The 24,861-nt window shown below is 37.5% G+C and overlaps 1 protein-coding gene across 1 annotated transcript in view; it reads right to left on the bottom strand.

Annotated features, from left to right (window-relative positions):
• Positions 1-4,685: 4,685 nt before the first annotated feature.
• The window catches only part of FTO (fat mass and obesity associated), a gene marked incomplete at its 5' end in the record, with an annotated part of 201,604 nt that continues 181,428 nt past the window's right edge, over positions 4,686-24,861 (bottom strand). Inside the window, one exon of the mRNA XM_010014633.1 lies at positions 4,686-4,836. Within this exon, the coding sequence (XP_010012935.1) occupies positions 4,686-4,836 (151 nt within the window). The remainder of the gene's footprint in view (positions 4,837-24,861) is intronic.

The following is a 24,861-nucleotide window of genomic DNA, read 5'->3' as shown; positions in this document are numbered from 1 at the left end:
TTCTGCAGCCTTACTAAGCACAGTGTTTCTGCAATTGTATAGATTATCTTCTCTTGTTCAGTGAATGCCCCAGGCTAAGGTGAAGAGGACAGATGAATGCAAATTAAGATGCAAGCCCAGCCACATTGAAGGTGATGAGTCTCAGTTCGGACTGGAAAAAGAAAAGTGGTTCTATTCAGGATTGTCTCTGCCCTCACAGGTGGAGTGAGGTGATGGCCAGAATCGGGCAGGTTGGGAGTCCTCAGAAACACTGAATGTTGGTGGTTTTGGCTGAATATTTCATCACTACCTAACAGCTTCCACCTTTTAATGCTAGGTTAGTGCAGTGGTTGTCATTTTTGGACACAGAACCTCACTGCAAACAGCATTCTGTTTGACCCTTCCCCATAACAGCTCACTGCCCTGATGGGATAGGTCAGAAGACAAGCTGCAATGACTTGAATCACAAATGGAAAGAGAAGTTGAGTAGAGGTACTCTGTCCAAGGAGGTGTTGTAGGACAGATGTGGAGGTTGAAGGTGGGGATCAGGGTTTCTCTTGTCTGTTGCTACAGTGGAACAACCACTCTCTAACTCTGCAACCTTAGTGCAAGAGGACAATGGTCCTAGCTGAGGACCAGCTGCTGGGGGCATGAGTTGGGGGTTAAGGAGCCAACATTTATTTTGCACCAGGTGGTAACTATTAAGAGAGAGGTCCTGACCTGCACTGTACAAGTTAGTGCTCAATAACTCCCATATGAGTTCAGTTAATAAAGTGGCCTTGAGAAAGCACAACCCTTGCTTCTCATGTGCATCCCATCTTACCTCTCTTCCCCTCCTCTCATCTCAGCTTAGACATCAGCTCCTTGGCTAGTTTAACCTCTGCTACATTAGCCCAAATTCCACTGCATGAGACAGGACTAATGGGAACAGCACTACAATAACTGAGAAAGGAGCAATATCCACTCATAACACACTATATTTTACCTCTCTTTCATGATGGATTTTAGTACTCTTTGAATTTCTTTTTTTTCCTTGTTATGGTACTGGAATCCCTGAATCTGTCCCCCAGAACAAAGAAGTCCAGCATGACTTCTAAGTGCATCTTGCATCATTGCCAGTGACACTAAAACTATATCTGGATAACAATAAGGCAACTAATTCAGATCTTTATTGCTCTGCATGCTACCCATCCTTGACCGTTTCCAGCTGGTTATTACTTAACGGCATTCTTATTTACACTTTAGATAATCAGAATCTGCTGTAAAGCTCAGAGCATAAGTATGATGCCTTTAAAATCTACTGTACTGAGATTACTATTTTTTATTTACATAACCTTTTAAACAGAAGAAAGGACCTACAGGATAAAATATTTTCATATATGTAGACATGAATAAAGCATTATAAAAACATTTCTAATTACACTGCATTACACAGCAGTTTTCTATCAAATACTTAATAACAGCCTTTACCTTTCATCCCCCAAATTACAGAAACAATAAAAGCTTCTCATTTTCTGGCAACATTTTCTTTCTATCAGTGTAAAACCTACCCTGCATCAGATTTTTAGAAGAAAGCCCTTGCCTCAAGCACTTTATTTGTATTGGTTCCATGTTTAGTCAGTAGCTTTTGTAAAATTGATAAATATTGTCTAAAGGCAAGTGCAGACAGGCAAACAGATCTGTATCTTCTGCAATCCATTTAACCTGACTCATACGTACAAGTGAACTGTTTTACCTTAATTCTTCCATGGCTGATGAAAAGTAAATGTAAGCAAAGTCATCAACTTCACCATTTAAAAAGAATCACTGAATCTAATGTTAGAAACTTATCTATGCTCTCACCTCTTCCCTGAAAAAAACTGATCTTGGTCCTCGTGCTTCTAGCGCACCCAGGCTTGGCAAACAGCTGCTATACACAGGACATCCGTTAGAGGCTGTGCCTTTCAGCTCATCCAAAATAGAAATGGGTTATCTAATGCTAGAATATAAATGGATTGCCAAAGTATCATTGCAACATGAGCTAAATTATAACTACTTGAATGAAGCAGAGAAAATATTGTATTGTATTGCTTCTAGTATGCAGTCCCAACACAAAAGTAATTTACACTTGATCTCTCAGTTTTTTTACAGATACTAACCTTTAACCATGTTCTCGTTTTGAGGTACCCTTTGGCATTAGTACATGCTTCAAACAGTTCCATCAACCTTACTCATGTCTTTGCTATCAAATCCTGTGGGCTTTGGAGATATGAAATCTTCTTATACTTCCATATCTCAACTGAACTCAGTCAAGTTACACTTGATTTAGATGATGTGAGACTGGAATGCAACACAGAGCATTAATCCTCTTTAACCACTTGATTATTGGTATTTTGCCAGTGAATTGTAAGTCTTATCCATTCCAAAGGTGTTCGTTTGCCTGTCGTTGCCATCCATGGCTTAAATGAGTGCTATCTAACTGCACTGAAGCTAGTACTAGTTCAGCCAATTCACTAGCTTAAATCTTCAGCACAGAAAAGACCTAGATTCATGTATTTTTAAAAATTCTATTATTGCTGCCAGCAGTCTTTTAATACAAGAAAAAAAAAAAGTGGTGTGTTTTTTTTTTTTTTCCCCTCACCACTGCTGGAAATAATTATTTGCTGATCATTTTTTAATAACTATGCCTCCACTTCAGCTACAAACTACAGCATTGATGTGCCTTCTCTACCCTTAATGGCTGTCAGATTCATTTCAATACTGTGATCACCATAGTTTCTAGCAGGGCTTAATTAAACACAAAATAATCATAAAGTAACAGCATAAACAAACAAACAATCCCCTCAAACGCTATGTTAACAGTGTTACATCATTAGCTTGTTTGAATTCATGTTGCTCATTTTCAAAGTAATATCTGTTTCTGTGAGACATGTCTTTTCAAAAGCAGAATTCCCACATCTTCAGCTAGCTTTCCTCTAAGTGATCTCCAAAGTAAACAGTATTTAGTGTGGCATTAATCCAAATATATGCTATCTGCCCACTGTTAAAGCCAGCTTTAGATAGCGCAGGAAAAAAAAAGCTATGCCCGTAACATGGAATTTCCAAATGTTAAGAAATCTGTGGCACAAAAGACAATAGATAAATGTACAGATGAAGATTATAATATTTTCAAACCCACTTTAAATAATAATTTATTCTTCAGAGAGTCTTTACATTCTACAGGGTGGCTAACAGTTTCTGCAGAAGTCTAGGACTACAATGAAAATGCTTGATGCAGGTCTTCATAGTTTTGCTGGCACAGCCATGCCAAAGGTGGTAAGAGGTAAAATCTCTACTCGATGTAATTGTCCTGGCAAAAGCTGGTAGGTGTGGACACAGTTTTATACCACTAAAACTGAATTTTTGCTGGCACAGCTTCTTTAGCTCCAGGGAGGTCTGGCATATGTTATGCTGTCATAAGTACAATTTTCGGCAGCAGAAGCCCTGCGCAGAGCGCTTTGCTCTGGGTAAGCCTGGCCTCAACAGTGATTTTAAACAGAAGATTAACACATGAGGCATATTCATTTCTTTGTGGCAATGTCAAGTTCTGAGTCTTTCTGGTTTCTTTTGTAGTGGTAATACAGACAGTGCTGTTTCACCATAATATGATTTTCTTTTGCTTTCTATGGCAAAAGAGAAAGCATACACCAGCTCAAGTTAAAATAGCAACGTAACCAAATGAAAAATCTCTCTTGTTCACGAGTGCTTGGTATCGTCCAGTACATACAATTGTTCTTTCTATAGCATGTTATTAGAAAACAGATCACAAACAAACAAACAGCTCCATTTCTCATAGTCTTTCTGGTTTTGTTCTCGTAGATCTCACTAGATCAACACAGATGTTGCAATGGCTAATATCACACTAAATCTGCTGTCAGGGGATCTGACACCAATTAGAAACCCTTACTGAGGTCCATCAGCTCTTCAGACAGTACACTGGGAAACCTGGACTCAGAATAGAATCCACAACATGCAGAAAGAATGTAATGCTTAGGAACCAAATTTTGAGCTCCTGGGAGCCCAGGAGGTGTAGATTCACAATGGAAATCTCTCCCAGCACTGCTCAACTGCTGTGATGAAAAGCAGTAAGAAAGTCTTGGGATCTATGTCATGATGCTTCTCCAGAGTTCCTCATCCGAAAACATGCTCTAATGAGGAGCCATTGCATGAAGGGCTTTATCCACCATCTCCTGCACCTCTGTCTGTGTTAGTGGATGAAGATGTCACAGATCTATTCTGAAGCTATCCAGCAGCCTCACTCCAAGCTGGCCTCTTACTAGGACACCAGGATCATGGATTCTGCCTTGTCACAGGTGAGAGCTACACCTTTTTTGCTCAAACCTACCAAGCCAGAGGCAGCTCGAGGCAACCATGGAAGCCGAAATTTAGACCCCAAGGGAACATGTGTAAACATGGATATCCATGGGCTGTAGAGTCAGTGGGAATTAAGAGTGGAGGAGAGAGCTGAAGCTGGTGTTCTGGACTTCAGGTCTTAAAAGCCACGCATTCCTGTAGGTCTGGGGCCTGGCCTTCTTTATTACAAGACCATACTAAGGTACTGTGGGAAGACTGGCAAAATTTGAATTGACGCATAAAATAAGACATGTTCAAGGAATCATAAAGCTAGAAAGATTTATGATAAACTGCAAATGATGAACATCAATAATTCTAGCCTGGAAGGTCACTTGTTATTCTACCCACTGAACAAGATTTTGTAGATCAGCAATTACTTCTTCAAGATCATATGGCAGAGGCATATTACATTCATCATCTGTCCAGAAGGGATGGCTTTCTGGTTTCTGGTCTTCTGGCAAGCTCTCGGCTGCTTCTGACTGGCATCTGAAATGAAAGGTAAACAGATGAACTACTTAAGTAAAATTGTATAAAGAAACCAAATACTCAGCGAGGATACATTCATACATTAATTCAAAGAGAAAGATGATAATAAAAAAGAAATACCACATCTTCTGACCAAATGGATTGTTCATTTCCAGTGGATTTCTGTTGTAGGCTTTGTATTTTCTACAGGGATTTCTCAAAAAGCCAATCACACAGAAAACTCAGTTAGTGTACCTTTATATGGTGAATTATTTTTTCATTATCTCAGCTGTTATTTAAAGTATGTGATTAAACCATTATCAGATTTAAATGTTTGCCAGTTTCCAATGTATTACTAGATTATTGAGAAAGATTAAACTGAATTTACTGCATTAAGGTCAGGGGGGATAGATTAAACAATATTACAGAAGCTGGACTAGCTTTGTAGATTCTGGAGATTTACAAGTGTATCAACCTGCTTAGCTCTGAAAAAGGCAATATAAAACGAGAAAATTCTATAAAGATAAATGGAAATGGCGGTTAATAACAACTTCCAATGATGAATAGGTGGGCAAAACTTCAATAAAATTAAATTAAGAGGTTAGTGTATGGTAGTCCCCAGAGAAGACGTTTAAATTACAGTGTTTTTTATTAAATGGATTATTCATCAATACTACTGAAGTCTATTCAACTGAACTGCAGCCTGCAGAGGAAAGTTTTGTAAGTGGCAACCATCACATCTCTTAAGATTAGGCTATAATACAACAGGCTGCACAAAAAAAAACGGTCACAGTTAAAGGAGGATTTCTGCCCCTCTCTTTTCCTCTCCTCTTAAACAATTTGTATGTTGCTGATTAATTAGTTAATGTTCGCAACAGGGCAAGACACAGAAAAATGCTAAACATCACTCTAATTTTGGTATATACGGCAGGCCTACGTATTCAAAGAGCTAACAAGCAAATTGTAGAAAAATGTTTTTGCCTCTTGTAAGACACTTTTTAAAATTCATGTTCGACAAAGCATATAATTTTGGTATAAATTTTCAAGTTGTTTTAAACATATATATGTCTTTCACCTCTGCAAAATGAACTCTAGAAACATTGACACATGCAACTTCCTTGTCTACACTGTCAGCCTTCTGGAAGAGGCTGTTTTCAAATGAAAGATGTCTTCTTCTCTTGGGAATTATTAATGGCAGTGTAATCCCCATGAGAAAACATACTTCAGCTTTACACCCATGTTGGTGTGTGGCTAATTGCCGCACCAGCATCCTGGGCACTCAATCCATCGTACATTACACTACAAGGACAGTATTAACACATAACATTCCAATATATCTTCAGCTCTCCACATCAGTCCCTGATAATAGCATCTGTTAACATGCACTAAGTACTATTATGTAGCACATCACTTCATAAATAATAAGATTAGCCGACCTCAGGGCCCTGGGAAGAGTAATGTGTTTAAATGTTCTCATTATTTATTTAAAACAAGAATTAAAGGAACAGAAGCTACTTGTGACAATCCTCTTAGCATAAATATTAAACTGTTTGCATTGATAAGCTGCACTGTACAGAATAACAGAGGATTTGTTTTGCTGGCTGCTTTATAATAGTTGTTAGAGCAAATGCAGTTTAGTGTATGAGTTCTGAGAGGTACTTAACTGATTGTACCATCATGTTCTGAAAACGCTTTCCAAATTATAGAGAGGAACAGGAGAAAATTAATATGCAGGGGAAGCTGAAACGAATTACAGCATAACTTTATAAGGCTTTTAAAATACTGCTTTATTTTCTGTCTTGGCACAAAATAATAAGCTCAATTTGCCGGGTAGTATAAGATATTCCAGTTTAAGCATTTCAGTCTCAAAGTGGATAAATTAAACATGTAGAGAATATTGCAGATGACGAATCAAGAAGCTCAGCCAGTAAACACTGCAAGCATGTTATGTGGTCTGCACAACTAAGGATAGTTGCTCATGGGCTGTCCAGTCACAGCATCATTGTGACTGCTGCCACAGTTACACCACCACAAATGCCTGAACACCAAAAGTGAGGAAAAAGCTCGTCAATCCATTTGTGTGAGTGAGAAAGGGAAAAAAGAGACATGAAAGGTAATGGAAAGGGCTCTGAATGTGTTGTTAATAGCCGATGTGTGTGAGAGAGAATGAGGGTGCAAAAGGAGTCCTTTCCAGATGAGTGTATTACTACTGATTTTAACAAATTTCTGTCCCTATAACGGTCTTTAATTTGTAGTAGAGTAACAGACCTGAAGACCCTGCAGAAGGATTACAGCACCATTTTTAACTGACGCAGACCAATCAAAGGCACTTAAATAACTGCACAGAATTATTTCAAATTCCTTTGTATCTGGGACAAGGTAGCTAACATAAGTTAGCACTGATAACTCAGAATAAAAAGAAATCCTTTCTTTTCCCAGATATAAAAGAACTTATGAAGCTCCATGTTGGAAACACTGCAGACACTGAAGTATGATGGTAATGGGAAAGTACCAAGATTTATAGTGTTGTAAGTTAATTAAAATATTATGTATCAATTAAAAACTGTTATTTGAGTTAACAAATTCAAGTCTCCAAAAGAGAGTAGATCTAATCTGTGTGTATCATATGCACAAAATGTGTTAAGAGTGGGAATAACACATGATCTGACAGACAGAACAGATGCTAAATCAAGAGGCATCTTTCATACCTTATTTGCAGCAGAGAAGAGAAAAAATCCCATGACATATTTCGGAGCAATTTTCCTCCAACACCCTGATAATAATACATGTTCACCAACATGTACAGAAAGGATGATCGGTCTAAAGATATGTAGAATGCACAAAACTCCATGGTCCCTACTTTCGTGCTAAAACAATCAAGACCTGTGACAAGTTTCAGTTAAAAAAAGCCCATTTTTAAGGAGCATTTAGTTACTACTGTGGTGAATACTCTCACCACCTCTCCCCTGTAAACTTCACATATTTTTGAGCCCCCTTTTGTCTCATTTTGCCAAATGGGCTTTGATCATTAATATTTACCAATAGCTAAATATTAATTTAAGTTTGCCTAAGTCATTACAAGCATTGGTATGACTGTATGACTATTTGTATGACAACACACAATGCTTCCCTTTGGAAGGTGGCTATTTTCACCATGGGCAGGTGCACATTCACTGGGACAGACAGTTGCCTGGTTAGGGTCCCCTGGGCTTCACTGACATTTTGATGATCAGGGTGTTAGCTACATTAGAGGACACTGATCACAATGCTAAAATTAACCAAGCTAGCTAAAATGTGTGTTAATTATGAGTATGCAAGCAGTCAATAAAAGGTTAATGCAAAAGTCAAAGGATAAATTTATTTCAGTATTGCATCACTCTACTGACTAAATGACTAATGTTATGCTTTGTTTTTAATCGATATATTTTACAGTAATGCATGAGCCATTGATTTGGAAAACAGTCATCTTTCTAACAGTTAAGTTTTGCAACTATTAAGTATCAAGTATCAATATACTTAAAACACTCTTTTTTCAGAGTAGATACTTTTTTGTTCCATTGTCAGGAACAGGAATGCATATAAGCCAGGAGGTGGTCACAGGTTGTGCTGATGAATGTGAGTAATGCAAATAAGAATTATTAGCTAGGAACCTAAATACGGTACTGTGAATTAGGGTCCCTGAATTCTGTTGCAGTGCTTGAGTGTCTGTCTGCTCCACAGAGGTATAGTCAAATCAGATCAATAAGGGTCAACTTGTGGCTCAGACTGCACAGGCGTGTTAAGAGTGAGGAGATGATATGAACAGTCCTGTTTCCTAGATGGTACTAATTTAGCTGCCTACCTCTGGCAGTTCAAAGACTGACACAGAACACGTGGAAATTCATAAGGTAAGTTGAGGAACATGGGTCTGGCCATCTTCCATATGTACTGGTATGGTCAGAAAGGGAGGAAGGGATATTTGCTCTGCATGTGCAAAAGTACACACCCACCCATACAGGATTACTCTATCACTCCCAAAATTATGTTTTACATGGGAGTTATCTCCTCCCGCCATTCATGCTAGGATAAAGGTGTTACTGAGCTGTAATTCAGAACTTCACAGTATCTTTTAAACCAATAGCCCAGGTAAGAATAGTGTTCAGACCACCCTACTAAGACAAATGCTTTCATTAAACACATACTGACACCGGTTAAAATGATACAATACTGCTAACCTGGATTCTGCTTTGGTAACAGCAGTAGCTTTCCTAGACAGCATCTTCCATTCTTAATATTCACAATGACTTTGCAAATGTGGGTCTGATCAAATATGGTTTATTTATCACTGTTCCAACACAGCTCTGCTCTGTGAACACAGAACCCAATAGCACAGGTAACACAACAGAGCTTTGCTTGCAGGTTTGGATTTTTTCATCCGTGTCCTTCAAACCTTTCCTCTGCCTGGAAATTATCATGCAAACTATGTGTAGTTACTCTAATCCCAGTGTTAGGTTATGCCATTTCAAGCTGGCATTCTTAGTTGCCAGAGCATATGCAAGAGAACACTGCGTTCTCAGCTATCTGAACTGTCATGCAAAGCACAGAGAAAAGATGAGATTACATACATGACATACATACATGCAATTACTCAAATAAGTTAACCTTGAGTTTTCTTTTTCTAATAATGTATCCATCCCATTGACAGGTATGACAAATTTACTTCTGCTGCTGAATGCATCACAATTAAAACCTGATACCACTTAAGTCAAAAATGAAACTTCCAGTGATTTCAATGAGGCCAAGATTTCAATACTTTTCCAGAAACTAATTACAATACACATGAGCTAGTAACCATAATAATAAAAACCATCCAAAAGAAACTATGGGAGAAATGAAACAGGCTGAATATAGTTTCTCAAAGTGAAATTTAGCAAGAGGTACTGAATTTAAGTGTTTTATCCATTTACAACAGTGGTTGTATTATTGGCAATTTTAAGTCAGCTAATACGAAGTGGAGTAACAAGATGCGATGTTCTGTAACTTCAAAGTTGCCATAAAAAGCAAAAATATGTTTTATCAAACTGAATTTCTCAGTAAAGCACAGAAAAACTAAAGTAAAAACTCAAATTGATGCTGTAAATACATACTTTCCTTCCCTTTTGGACATACATAGGATTGGGATAAAGTCTCTAAAAAGGATTGTAAAATTTACCTGTTATTTGAAGAACTGAACTCTCACATCTCTTCCTGAGAAATTAAAAGATGGAAGGGATAAATGTAATTCATTATAAAATGGAATGGGGAGAGAAATTTGAAAAGCAGCTGCTTTCCAGCTGGGTGCCCATTCCGGCATCAGCTATTTCAGAAACTACAATATGCCTAAATTTAATTTTTCTTGTACTCCAGGCACCTGCTTAGTCACAGTAGCTGGCAACAAGTGAAAAATTTCAACCACTGACTAAGGTTTAAGGCCATCAGGTAGACTGCTGAGAACATTATGCCTGGATCTACTTGTCAGGGTGTCCATCACATACCAGTGGTGATGAATGGGACATTCTGCCAGCCAACCAGCGAGGAGCTGCTGGCTTCTGACACCAGTCATTGGAGGGGGGCACATGAAGCCTGCATTGCTCCTACCTTGCCCCATAGAACAATACAGGGGTCAAATGGTGAGGGCGATTATACATGTCACAGGCAACCCCACTAGAGCTTTAGTGTACCCACAGTCAAACTGCAGGGCTCAGCACAAAGATGAGACAATTGCAGAAACATGCAAAACAGAAGGTGCCGGTTTCACAGAGGTGGAAGGCAGCTTTCTTTGCCATTGGGACATGTTGTTCTCAAAGAACAGTGAAATCAAACACAGTTGAAGAAACGGCAACTTTTCCATTGGGAGCCAAACGTGCACCAGTCATTGTATCACCAGTGACCACATCAGCATGGACAGAGCTCCAGCCCAGCCCAGGTATATCAGAGGGAAGCCATTCCTATGCAATCCTGGAATACTTCTGGAGATCTAATTCAAGACATACAAGAGGATATAACATATAAAAAAATCAGTATTTCAGCTGGAACTTCAACAAAGTTGAGGAGATTCACCAAAGTTTGGAAAATAGGGGTTAGTTACTGCCTCACTGTAACACAGGTAAGGGTGCGATGTTTTCTGATCTCTTTTTTAAAACTCAGTAAAACATAATCAAGACAAAATTTACAAATCCTTCACTTGGTATTATGATTAACTGACATAATTTGTACCCTTAATACAGTTTACTGAAAAAACCCCAAAGGATGGAGAAAATGTAAATACATTGAAATGGAACAGTATGAAAAATGTTCCCTTTATATGGCTGTAAATTCTTTATCTTCATCACCAATCATGAATCCTAGTATTTTTTTCCATGCCCAAACTGGAATTTTTAAAGTTATTGCATTCAGTCTAACCCTTAATCCAAATATATCCTTAGCTTTTTCAATTAACCAATCAGAAAGCTATGAACCTTGACAGAGAGTATTTCTTTCACTTGTTCCATGCTTGTCCCTACCGTGACTCTGCACACTAAAACCAGGTTTACTCTGCCTTTTAAGCATAAAACAAATTACATCAATATTTGACTTAGCAAACAAGATTTCAGAAGTACTGGTACCAAACAGGCATTGAAATGAAGTGGCCAGATGGGAAGAGAGCAGAATGCTTCATTCTTTCGAACATCTGAACCCCAGTGTATTCCCCAGGAGTCTGTCCCACTTACATTAAGTCACTGCTGATGTTCTTTCATGGGCTGTGACTACAGTGTGCCCAGCCATAAGTAAGGACTGAAACTGGGACTGCATTTATAGAAGGGACAAAATGAGTTTGTTTCCAGATAAGAAACTTGCAAAGAAAATGCCAGATTTATGAAAGGATGGAGGCAATATCGTTAAATTTTAATCCAAGAAAAAAACATGTATCAGCTGCAAAATATCCAAGTAAAAATACACATGATGGCATGTTAGAAGATCTTCCCTGTCTGCTTCTTTCAAAAGCTGATAATGACTTGTGTCATTTGGCTTCTACTACAGAACCAGAGTTTACAGTCACTGACCCAAAAGCTTTATGCCTCCAAAGTCAGCCATTCCCTGGAAATGAGAGGCTGCTAAAATATCCTGCGGCATCACTGGTGACACAGTAGAATAGCCTGAAAACAGTCAGCATTATCCCTGTGTGTACTTCTACAAAGTGAATCTGTGGCAGAGTCCACCTTTTAACACTGGCCTGCAGAGTCCACAGAGAGGCAGGAGAGAGATCAATGAAGCTGACGGTGAAGAGGTTTAAGTGACAGTTCCATGACCTTGAGAATATCAGAGTTGCTATTATTACTCAAATTGTAAATCAAGTAAGAGAAAAACTTAAATTGTTAATACTCTCCAAATGTTGACATAACAGCAACCAAAGCACTGGTGGAGTCCAACTGCTAAGAGTTTTCAAGTGGTGAACCAGCATGTTCCACAAGTACTTCTAGAAATAAATTAAAACCTCAAAAACAATTTTTTAAAGAATGTTTTGCTTTGCTTTAACTTTAGAGAGAGGGGAAAAAAAATCAGTGGGTTTCTTTTTCTTTTTGCTACAATATTAATTAAAATCTGTAAAAATATACCTCAGTCTTTCTAAACTATTAAGCTAAGAAACTATGGGAAAGATTTGCTGCACAGTATCTTCAGCTACAGAGTGAGGATTGTAAGACAAAGCCCCAAAACCTCAGAGACATTCCAGGTCTGGGTAGAAAGAATGGAAGAAAAGAGGACACACAAAGCTCCTTTCTCTGATATATACACCTTTACTGTGGGTGAGTTACTAAACAGAAATCTACCCAAAAGATACTTCTGATGAGATTATCAATGACCTTCCTCACCTCATCTACCAAATCCACCCTATGAAAGGGCAGCACCTAGTAAATGGCACTGCAGCAACTGTAATACCACCAAGAACAATGCTGGCATCAGATGCATGATGGAAACTTGACTTCCCAGACAGAGCTTTTCCTCTCCTCTGTGGCCTGTCTCCAGTAGACCTAGAAACTGTCCATGAGAAAATCAGTGCACCTCCTATTCCCACAAGAGGATGGCTGTGTGGGGCAACTTCGATTCCATGTTTGATTTTTTTTAATTAAGAAACATCAGTGCTCTCTATAATGTGTAGGGGGTAGGGAAAACCCCCAGAGAAACACCAAATGAACAACACAGAATTTGCTGAAAGATGAAGTTCAATCCAATTTAACCTATAGGTCTACAAATTGTTCCCTTTCAGCCCTGTTTCTCTGATGTTTTTGTTTCCCGTTTTTAGAATAATATATATACAAGCAGTGTATCCGGATGGTATGAGAAGCACGTTCATACATATTTATATACACAGCCCTCCATACCAATACCTGCAAAAAATCCCATCAGTCCAAAAAAGACAGCATTTAAGAGGAAATTTTCAGCACCACAGACATAGATTTAGTTATATACTTTTCATGATCACCAATGGGATGTGAGTTATTCCCTCTGTGCTGGGAATATTTGGCTTTGGCTTCAAACAACATAGAAATATATCAACCTCAATACAATTTATATTCTCTCAAAAGGAACCTAAAATGCTCTAAGCCTTTGCTGAGGCATCTGATGTTCCAGTCCCCTATGTTGCACTGTATGATCAGCTGTTTTATTTCACCTACCATTCTTGCTTTCCTATGATTTCTTCAGACAAAGAAACAAAATGTCTGCTATACACTGAGTATAAACACAGCTGACTTGTTTTCCCCAAAGTATTGATTTTATGCACTTTTAAAATAACTATTTTCATTCTGTTTGGACAATCAGCTGGGGCATTGTTCCTCTACATTTGCAGAAACACAGATGGAATTGCTGATTTGGAGCCTTTGGAGAGATTTTACAGTATTCTCCAGAATCTAAGCTTCTATTAAAATAAGGTTTCAAGCATTTCTGCTTGTGAAGATAGCCTGGACAATGTAAATTGATGCATGGTTATCTTATTGAGTCCACAACCAGACAGACAGACGCAATAGCACCAAGGGAGCTGTGAACTTCCCCCACTTATTTTATTGGGTGTTTACTTAGGGCCAGATGCTCCCCTCTGTTGTGCAGAACAGTGTTAAATGACTGAGAAAAAGAAAGGAGAAGGAAATGTAAATAAAAACCAACAAAGGGGAGAAAAGGAAATCTCCACAGCCTACTACCCAGGAGGCTACAGATGCCCTCCCTTGCAAGTATTAGACTCCTGGAAGATACGGGGCTGAGCCATGCATATGGCCCATTTTTCAAAAGATGCTGTATTTTCCAAAAGAATGCCAATGAAAAGTTAATGCTTCCAGCATCAGGTACTGTTCCACTTTATCTCTTGTGCTCCTTTTATGTGTATGTCATATAGTCAAGGAGAAATGTAAACATTAGGTGGTTTTAGATGACACTGCAGGATGAGGACCCTCCCATTTAATGCCCCGTCATTTATAGTAAGGAATCCCATTTTCCAAAGAACTTCAGGGTTTGTGGGCTCTGGACTTCTGCAAGAAAGCTGAAATGTTTTTCTTGTTGAGTGTTTTCTCGTGTGTTTTTCCATAAGATAACTTTCATGTTAATAAAAATCATCTGCTGTATGACAAATCCTAATCTCTTATATGTGGAAAGTAAAATCAACAGAAACATTCTGAATGCAACTATCAGTAACCATATCACTTGATCCTTAAATCAGACTGGACAGAAATGGGCTACATCGTTTCAGCATCAAAGCTATGTAATCCTTTCAAAGTGCTCCCTTCCAAAGTGCTGCAAGCTGCTAACACAATCCATTCTCAAAATCCCACAGCTTCCATCAGGAACAAAGCAGCCATGACACCAAAGGGACAGCACTGGGGAGCAGAATGGAACCACAGACTTAGATATTTGTAGTAACTGTGGTTCAAGAAGGACTCTGCCTATGATTTTACATGATACGGTCCTTTGCTGGTATTTCTTAGGGAGAGTGACACATAGAGGTCATGTCCCAGAAGCCATACTGTCTAGCTGCTCTGGGACTGTTACTGAAATACAGCTCTCATTAGCTTTGGTTCATTCAGGTGCATTTGCACTTTTCATTATCCAAAAGAAAACTATGATAGACTGGGAAAGCCAAACAACCACAGGACTAACTCTATTTGCATAGTGAAATTAAGATCTTGTTTGTCACTATATCTTGTGGTATGCATATATATATATGCATACATATATGTACACATATATATATATGTGTGTGTACATATATACATCTCTGCCTGGAAACATGGATACGTATATACACACTTATATAAGAGGAGCTTACAGCACATTTTCTAGCATGAGATATGGCCTTGAACTCCTATGTGGCTTAGGGAACAAAAAAAAAAAAAGGTTTATTGTGCTGCAGAACTACATTGTCTTCCCTGTGTTGTGCACCTCGGCTGTAGCCTGCAACCAGAATGTTTATAACATATATTGGAACTAATACTATAAGAGCAGTGCAATCCTATGGACTAAAACACAGTTTCCTTTAGGTCAACAAGAGGTCAGACAGAAGCAGGAGAGAACAAATAATAGGGAAATGAGAAAAACAGATACAAGAAAGGCCGGGAGTCTCAAAGAGAGGAAAAAGAAGTTTAGGAATAAAAGAAGAAAGCCTCATGTAACTAATCCCATTTCAATCACTGCAGAACTTCTCCGTGGCTGCAGCTTTATTCAGTGATATTTTATGGATAAATCACTATTAAAATATACCACCAAAAAAAAATTCCAGTGCTGGCAGAGAAATAGGCTGATGCCCCAGGAAATGCTACAGTATAACATATATATATATACAGGCAACAATATGCTAAATATGCTTTTCTACTTCTGTAGGTGTAGTAATCTTTCTGATTACCAAACAAGACCTCAGAATTTTTTCTGTTTATCCTTTGCTTTTCAAATAACTGAAAACATTATATATAGGTGTTACATACCTTTTTCTATTTTAACTTGTAAATAATTACCATTGCCGAAATACAATGTGAATAGATGCATTTCTTATTTTCAACTTCATTAAGGGCAGAAATTCTGTGTTACAGTTCAGCATCATTATATCTCAAAATTTTGCAATTAATGTAATTCTGCAATATTTTTAATGCCAACTAAAACTCCAGTACATACCAAATAGATGTAAAGTTATTAGATAGGAATGAACCTTCCTTCATAGAATATGACTGCAATCCATTTATACACACAATAAACCACACACATCTGATTCTGCCCTAATTTCACTGACACTGTTTCCATGAGTGTTTAAAAAAAGTGCAAGATCCTGATTCATAAGATTCTACCAGGGGTCTTGAATTCTCTCAGCACCAGAAAGACTTATTCAAGCCAAGTGAGTACCAAAATGCTACCAGTAGGTAAAACCTAAAACACCTATTGCAACAGATGCATATAGCTTTTCATATTATTTTCCGTGATGTAAAGGATCTTTCTGACTGCAATATCAAGGACTTTAAACCACAGACTAAGACTTTAGACCTTTTAGTGGTGCCAACTCACTTGTTTTATATGCTATGATATATACTCCTGGCTTTGAGATACCTCTCACTACTGATGCTTTTGATGCTTTGTTCTTTTTTTACTTTAGGATGGGAAATAACAAATAATGCTGAGTTCTTTTCTTACTCTTGAATTCTTCTGATGTCTATCTTCAGAACTCTTCTAACATCCAATTTATGTCATTCTTTTTCTTATGCTGTGAATTTGAAACAAAAGAAGGTAACAATATCCTAAGATCAGCGGACAATTGAAATGGCCTTTGGAGTAAACTTCAGAGTTATTCGTAAAACTATCTTGCCTCAATAGAAAGTAAAAAACTGCTTTTCAGTAGATAATGCAAGTACTCTTGAAATTCTTCTTGGATGAAGTTACTGTCATAGGGAACACTCTAATGATAATAAAATATATGGTGCCAATGCCTTAAGAGCAGTTCAGATGGGTTATTTTGTTAGTATTTGCAAGGCACAATTCAAATTCATGCTCAAAGATCTACGTACTTTTTCTTGATTAATTCTTTATTATAAAATGGCTACAAAACCTGAATTTTGTTAGTTAGAGAAGCTAACATCTTCCATGCTGATAGACTTGCAATGCTACTCTCACATTATTCAGTCATAGAATTTCTCTTAAAACATCATGTCAGAATTCTGAAGACCTCTTATATGAGTTAATTAAGGACCAGATTCAACCCTCTGTCAGATTTGAGTAAAATGCAAAGTCATATTTAAATCTCATTTAGCTTAGTGGAACTTTTAAATATATTTCAAGTTCAGCACAGGCTTAAAAGTTTCACTGTGTAGGGTCCCTAAAGATGATCTCCACATCAGACATCAATATACATATACATGATTAACTGTAACTTTTCTTAAGGACTTGAGGTAGCCATCCTACGCCTATCTCAGTACCTATCCTTACACTGAATCCCTACTCCCTGTATCACAATGACCTGTTCTCTCTAATTCATTATGCAATGGGCATGAATCTTCCATGTGTTACCTGAAGTGATGCAGGAACACAATAATGAACCAGCAGCACTTTTCAGGGATTTCTGCTAAGTAACCTACATAGTTGCCACACTTTCAGATTCAAATTCTGTGGAAAATGGCACCATTTTTTGAGCCCAAGGAAACAGAAATCTTCTTTTGCTGGGTGCCATAAGTTGTCCACCCCTCTATTTTGTGCAGATTCATGGGAAATAAAGACACACACATAATGAAAAGTATCCATTTCATTACTCTCACAAGAGACCTACCATTTTGTCTTCGTTCTGTGTCTGTTGAAGAACAGTTATTTAAACTTTATGAAGAGTGGGTGGACTTGGCCTTCCATACATTTTATTTTGTCTATGAATGTTTTATTTAAGATTCCATTTTTCCTAGTTTATTGCTTGCCAGCTGAGCTGTTAGTCATTCCTTTCAATGAACTGCTGATGAAATTTCTTCTTCCTCTGTTACAAGAAACACTACTTTCCTGAGCACGCAACACTCCTAGTATCCCTCCTACTTGCTTCACTTTTTCATATAATATTGTTATTATATTAATCTAAAATACAAAGTATGCATTCACCTTTTTCTTTGTTTAAATGCCCTAACAATGACAGGCCTGGCCTAGCTACTTTCTGCGAACAGATGCCAATTTGATCTCTCTTTTCCAAACCTTAATGACTTTACCAGGCTCAGTTTACTTATTGTTGGCTTGTCTGTGTAGCCAGAGTGAAACACTGGTGAAATCACACTGTAAGCGTAGGTTCTTTTCAAGTCCTCAGAGACTGCTCCATGCACATCTCCCCTCTTTTTTCTATTATTTCCTCCTGACAAGACATTAGAAAAATACTGTTCCTTTACATTTGTCTGATAATTTAAACCAGGTACCAATCTTCTAGAAATATTTGTAAAATTTCCTGTTAGAATGTTTGGAATACACTGAAGAGAACACCTTAGCATTATGAAAATTTTGGTGCTTAAAAAATTAGTTTGCCAGTCTGCCTTTTGGATTTTTTTCAGAAACAACTAAGGATGTTATTCTCTGCATCTCTGGATTTTAGGAATCAAGTGATCTTCTACTGATGTAAAAAGCCCTCTTGGTAGCAGTCAGCTAGAGCTGTGCCAGGAAGCTGTTAGCAGTGTTCAGACCCATTTTTTATTCAACTTACTTCAGAACACACACAAAAAGAACAGACTCCATCTCTGCATATAGCCAGGCCTCTTTGAGATATTTAAGTCTGGCACTATGCTGTGCTATTAACTTGTAAAAGATTGAAGAACTCTGTGGCTCAGTAATGTTTATTTGAATTCTGGAAATTACAAAGACTTATAGAGTGCTACTATCATGACAAAGGAAATAGAGTGATTCAGGTATCTATAGGCCCTGTTGCATATTGTTAGGCAATAGAAAAGCTGGTACAGGATTCATTTGACACATAATATCAATATATAAAGCATGCCAATCAGTATGGTTTTTTCTGGAAAATAAATCATGTTGGACAGACCCTTCAAGATTACAAGTTCAGTTACTAGAAGAAACTATGCAGGAATAGGATGAATTGATTTACACTAGCTGGTGAATGATTTTTTTTTCCCACGTAGCACTGAATGTCAACAGAACATATACTGCAAGTGAGTAATGCCTATCAAGTAACATAAAGATAAACATCAATGGGGAATGACTACTAAATGGTGACCCTCATAAGGGATTCCTCCAGAGAGCAATACAGTGGCCAGTATTAATCACATTTTCATCAGTATTCCGAAAGTAAATGGCAATGATCTGCTACTTGACAATTTCTACAGATAGCACAGAGACTGATATGGTTAAAAAACATGTGGACAGGACTTAGCCCTGCCAGGTCACTTAGTGATCAGGACCAAATGCGTTACAGAACTAGATGCAATGACAGGGAGACAGATGACTGGAAAATTTATGAGTTTGTGCTCCAAACCATATGCATCTGAAAACAATGTAGATATCACCCTGGACAACCCAAGGTGAATTCCCAGCATAGTACCTAATCCTTCTGGCTTTCACTAGGTAGACAAATAATGTAGAATAACATGGAGATGAATATGGAATAACATTTGTTTCCAGCTTTTTAGAAGTACATTAAAGAGGGCAGAGAAACGAGATTGTGTAGACAGGTGGAAAATAGGTGATAATAATTAACTCAATTTGCTTCACTTATCAGAGTTAAAACTGATAGATTGAAGGAAAACAACTTGTATGAAAGAGCTCTCCTGTCTCACAGAGGAAGCTGGAATTTGAAAAAGAACTCAGAGAAATTCAAATATGCATGGTTTTTTTACAGTGAAGTCAATCACACACTGGGACAAACTATTAACGGAACAGAATATTCTTCATTTCTGACATCTTCAAATCAAGAAAAGATTCCTGCCTGGAAACCATGCAGTTACACAGCTAGTACAGGGATAAAAGGATAAAATTTAGTAACTTGTGATAGAAGTCAAAACAGCTGACATAAAAATCCTAAATACAATGATGCTCAAACTTCTACACAGCCATTCTTTAATGAGCTTACTTTGAGTAAGACGTTAAAAATTCCTTGTCATACATCTTGCTGTAAAATTATACATTCTAATTGGAACAGATACTCCAGGAGAATGAAAGAAAATGTAAGACTTCTATTGTCAAAGCCCCAGAAGTATCAGCTTAGCCTTTGAACCCAGTACCACTATGGAGAGAAAAACTCTAATGTAGGGAATAAAAACGTTTAGAAGCATAGGTGTTCTTGATTCTATTGCACTTGTTATAGACAGGTATAAATCTAAACTTTTAATATACATAGGTTTAACTGAAAAGAGGATTGATCAAAAGTAACACACACCTATATTTAATACATAAATTACATGATTATACATGAAATTATGAAATTAATTTCGTAGTCATGTAATTTATGAAGAATACTCAAGACATGAAAACATAAGTGAACAGCGTGTTTATTGTTTCATTTACTTTGTTTCTCTTAAAGCATCCAGGAATCACCAAAACATAAAAGGTCACACTGAATCAAAGGACATCATCTACTTCTTCAAAATGTCATTATGGAAAAATCAGGAAAAGGCAGCTGTATTACAGATTCACCTTTCCAGCTCTCACAAACAGACTATTAATGGAGAAAGCCAGTCCTTCACAGCGTATTACAGAACCAAGGTCATCTGGGAAACCACAGGGCCTCACCGGCTATCCACAAGACCAACTTGATTAGTCCCAGTAACCTCCTGCCCTTGCCAAGGGACTGATGGAAGTCAAGTTTTTCACAGCAGATTGCTAACTTGGAGTTCACGCTGTTTAGATGCACAGTAATACAACCTAAAGTGTCTGAGATTCATCCAAAGCACTTAGTTTCAATTTACTGTACAGTGTTCATCACTGTCCATTGGAATGACCATGAGCATTGCAATTGTCTTGATAATCACAAATTCTCTAAATACAAAGACAGTCTAAACTCAAAGATTATGTCAAGACTCAAGTCAGCTAAAGAAGAGTCGAACTTTGGCATAGTTATTTTCATCTTATTCTTTTTGACTGCCATAAACCAAGCAATAGGAACACATCACCAGGAATTAAGTTTTCTAGAAAATAACCTGTAACCACATGCCAGGCAGTTTTCAGCACTCTCTTCAGAATACCAGTAGACTAAATCTATGCTTTCAATATGCACAACAACTACGAGCTCTGCATGTTTTCTCTACACAGAATCCTCCAACCTACTCCCACAAGAGCAAGAAGTTTGACATACTAAAACATAATCAGCTCACTACAATAAACAAATTAAATAAATATATAGCATGAAATGTATGAGAACCCAGTGCACCTTCCTTCTATATCTTAAGTTTTAATAAGCAGCTACATTAGAACACCAGAGAATGTTTCACTGCCATCAGCAACAGGTTGTATTAAACTTGTGGACTCGGGGAACCTCACAAAATAAGGTGCTATGGAAAAGGGTGGTGGGAAATCTCTAGATTGTAACCATTTCTTCCACACATAAATATTTTGTTTCAGATTCTACTTATTACATTCCAAGTACCGGTCAATGAACAGGATTTGGTTCTGTCTGCATCTGCCATAAGCCCTTTGAAGATACTATGTTTAATTGTGTGTTTTATTTTAGGATTTTTTTTTTCCTTTTTTTTGAGAAAGAAGCATATTCTGAATAATGGTGAGAGAGCCCGCACAACCTTTTATGGACTTTCTGTGTAATTCCTGAATCTGTCCCCAGATTCAAGTATGACCTGGGGCATCTCATCTAACTTAATATTGCTGCAGTCTTCTTAAGCTTAAAGAATAAGCCATGGTTCCATACCAAAAGCTAATGAAAGGATGTTAGGTACATTTAATTGTTTGACTTTCTGTTCTTTAAAGCTGTCTCCGCTTTAAAATGTTCAGCTGGATACACCTCTAGAGGTAACTGAGCTGTGAGTTCAGACAATATTAGGAGAGACCTGAAAATGCCATTTATCCTACTTATGGGGTTTATAAACATTTTATCTGCAATGCTTAAAGCTGTCACCTGAAAGGAAATGCAGTTTTACAAATTACTATTAAATTGTTTTATTTAAAGCCCTACACAATTAATTTAAAGTTTTAATTATATACAAATAAGTGCACTATATTTGATTTATCAGGAATAAACCCCTTTAATTTCATTATTACTATAGATATAGAAAGTGTTTTTCTTTAACAAGGCTAGAATCACAGAATCATAGAATGGTTAGGGTTGGAAAGGACCACTATTTGCTCTAATTTTCTGCAAAGCTGAAATGAAGTAACAGCTTTCCTTAACTCTCTATACCTCTCTAATAACTTATTCTATTCCTAAGACAGTCTTCTTGAATTTTTCTCTATAGCATTTCATTTGGTGTCAGTCCAGAAATTCTTTAAAGCTCCAAACCTAACTTTAAACATACCAAATTTAAAATGAAGACTTCATGTTGTAATAAATGCATATCAACTGCTTCAATATATAGTATTTACTTGTAAGCTCATTTGCTTTTAGCTTATATTTAGCTACTTTCTATGCCCTCACCACTGCTCTATCCAAACACCTCACCCTTCCCTTCTAGTGTCACAACAACATGCTTTCAATGCATGGGAAATCAGTGCCTGAACTAGGCAAGAACTGAATGAACTTAGAACTGACCTTACTATGGTGCCTAACCCACTGAACAAGTTTCCTTCTCATCAGCCTACTACTACTTCCTTCTTCTCACCATTCAGTTATGACTCTTATTTGGCAATAACAGGCCAAGCACTTTCAAATCAGAATCCAAACCTACCATGCCACAGGCCAAGAAAATAAAGCATGCTGAAAAGCAAAAGGTAACACAGAGTACAGGTATGCTTAGCATATCTGCAGAAGTCCCAGAACTGTAATTCTGTAGTGAAACAATTTTAAAACACTTCCTTCAAAGTTCAGAACCTGCTCTGTCACTTAATGCCTCTTCATCCACTTCTTCATGGATGACAACTGGTTTGAAGAAAAAACCAAGTATTTTTTATCAGTAATCCTCATCTGATCATCGCTATATAGGAACCTGGCACAAACAACAGAACCCTCTCTACTTTTCCACAGAAATAAAAGTTCTGACAAGTGTATCTTTAGAACATTTTCTTCATTAATTTGCAGCAATCTCTCACTACTTAGAAGCTGCAAAAATTCTCTGTCCTCTAGGGATTTAATGCTAGAAGGTGCTGAACGTTCAGTTCTCTGTGATGAAAATGGGAGCTGATGGGTCTCAGCAGCTCATCACACTAGATGGCAGGGATTGCTCACAAAAAGAATGACAGCCATACCTGAAAAATGTTAAGCAAGCTCCTAACAGCTCGGTTACTGGCTGGCATGCACCCAGAAGTGGACAACAAAGTGATGAAGACAAAGTAAGCATCACCTTTTACGCTTACTTAAAAAGCATTGCATTAAAAAAAAAAACAAAAAAAACAAACCCTATGCATTTTATGCTTAATTAAAAACATTGCGTTTTAAAGCTATGCCTATTTTAAATCATTTATATTGCTTCCACTTATCCTCAATCTATTCTGAGAGAATGAGCATGGTGATACCAAATTGTCTATTAGACCTACTCACAGGCACGGTTTCTGTTCACAGCATGATGCAAAGAATGTTAACAACAACTACCTAGTCATCTCAGATTCAAAGAGACCAGTCTGAAGTATTTCGGAGAATTTCTCACATTATAATATTTTAAGTATATGAATTTCTGTTTAACATTTGCCATTATACCTTATATTTGCATTAAAAGAGTCTTATTTCCTCATTTAAAAAAATCCTCTGAGAAATGAGGTCATTCTACAGCTAGCATGTAATTCTGTTCCAGATTTAAATTTCTTAGATGGAAAAAGACGCATAGTCCCAGTCCCCTACTAGTTCTACACTGCCTTAACCAAATTGATTTATCTTCAACCTTTTATATCAGTTTTGCAGTAGCATAACTGAATTGAGTTCAGTGGTTATTCTTATTTACACCTAACTAAAGAACCAAGCCCACAGAATTTCTTCTCATGACTCAAACGTATTTTCCAAGGATCCATTCAGTGTTTTTTTATGTAGATACATGACACGGACACACTTTAAACAGTTATGCAAGTGACAAAAACTGATGCCATTTAACCTGGGTTGTTTTCTCCACCCATCCCCACCCCCTCGTCTCAAAAGGACATTTGGACTATATAATGCAGTCACACCGGAGTACAGCATGATCTCTACTTCTAAGAAATCTCAATTAGTTACTCTTTGCTTTCAGGTACTGTAGCCACTAAACCAATTTAACTTTAATTCCTTCTGACTTCAATTGTGTTCAAATTATAGCAAAAAGGAAGAAGACAACAAGCTGTAAATATGAAAAGAGACAGAAAATCATTGAGAATCATGCGTTTATGAATATTTGATGAAGAAAGGTTAGATCTACTGCTGGTAAATTACAAGAAATTATGTCCATCATGTGACTCTGTCAGCAAAGGTTAATACAAATAGGTTTGGATTTAGTTGAGATGACAATGAGGATTAAAAAAAGATTTGTCCTGTCCTTGCTGCAATTAGTTTTTCTCCTATTATTATAGTAACGGAGTTTACTGTTAGGATTATGGTAACAGAACTACTGCTCAATTAAATCGTTTTGTTTTTCATAATACCGTGGCAGTTTCGCAATAAATTTTTCATCTCTACTAATCTACCTCTTTACTGTGCATTGGCTGAAGTAGATGTACAATCATTAACCCATTTCTTGCTGTAACAGGTCTTATTTTGATTGTTGCGAATTCTGGGCGCTGTCTTGTGGGCTACCACAAGGCTCACAGTCTGTCCTACCACTGTTCTCCATTACGGAAGCAAGGGAGGAGCTCTTGATTAGGTGGGACATTGCACAGGGCGCTTTAGGCAAAACTAGCAATGACATCTGATCTTGTCAGCAGTAACAGCTCTGCTGTGCTCCTGGTGATGGAAAACGGGAAACCTGGAAGTTGTTACTGCACATGCGT

This window comes from Nestor notabilis, unplaced genomic scaffold (genome assembly GCF_000696875.1).
Source record: "Nestor notabilis isolate BGI_N333 unplaced genomic scaffold, ASM69687v1 scaffold4100, whole genome shotgun sequence".
Taxonomy (NCBI): domain Eukaryota; kingdom Metazoa; phylum Chordata; class Aves; order Psittaciformes; family Psittacidae; genus Nestor; species Nestor notabilis.
The sequence above is the reverse complement of the archived record's forward strand: the minus strand, read 5'-3'. Positions and strand labels throughout refer to the sequence as shown.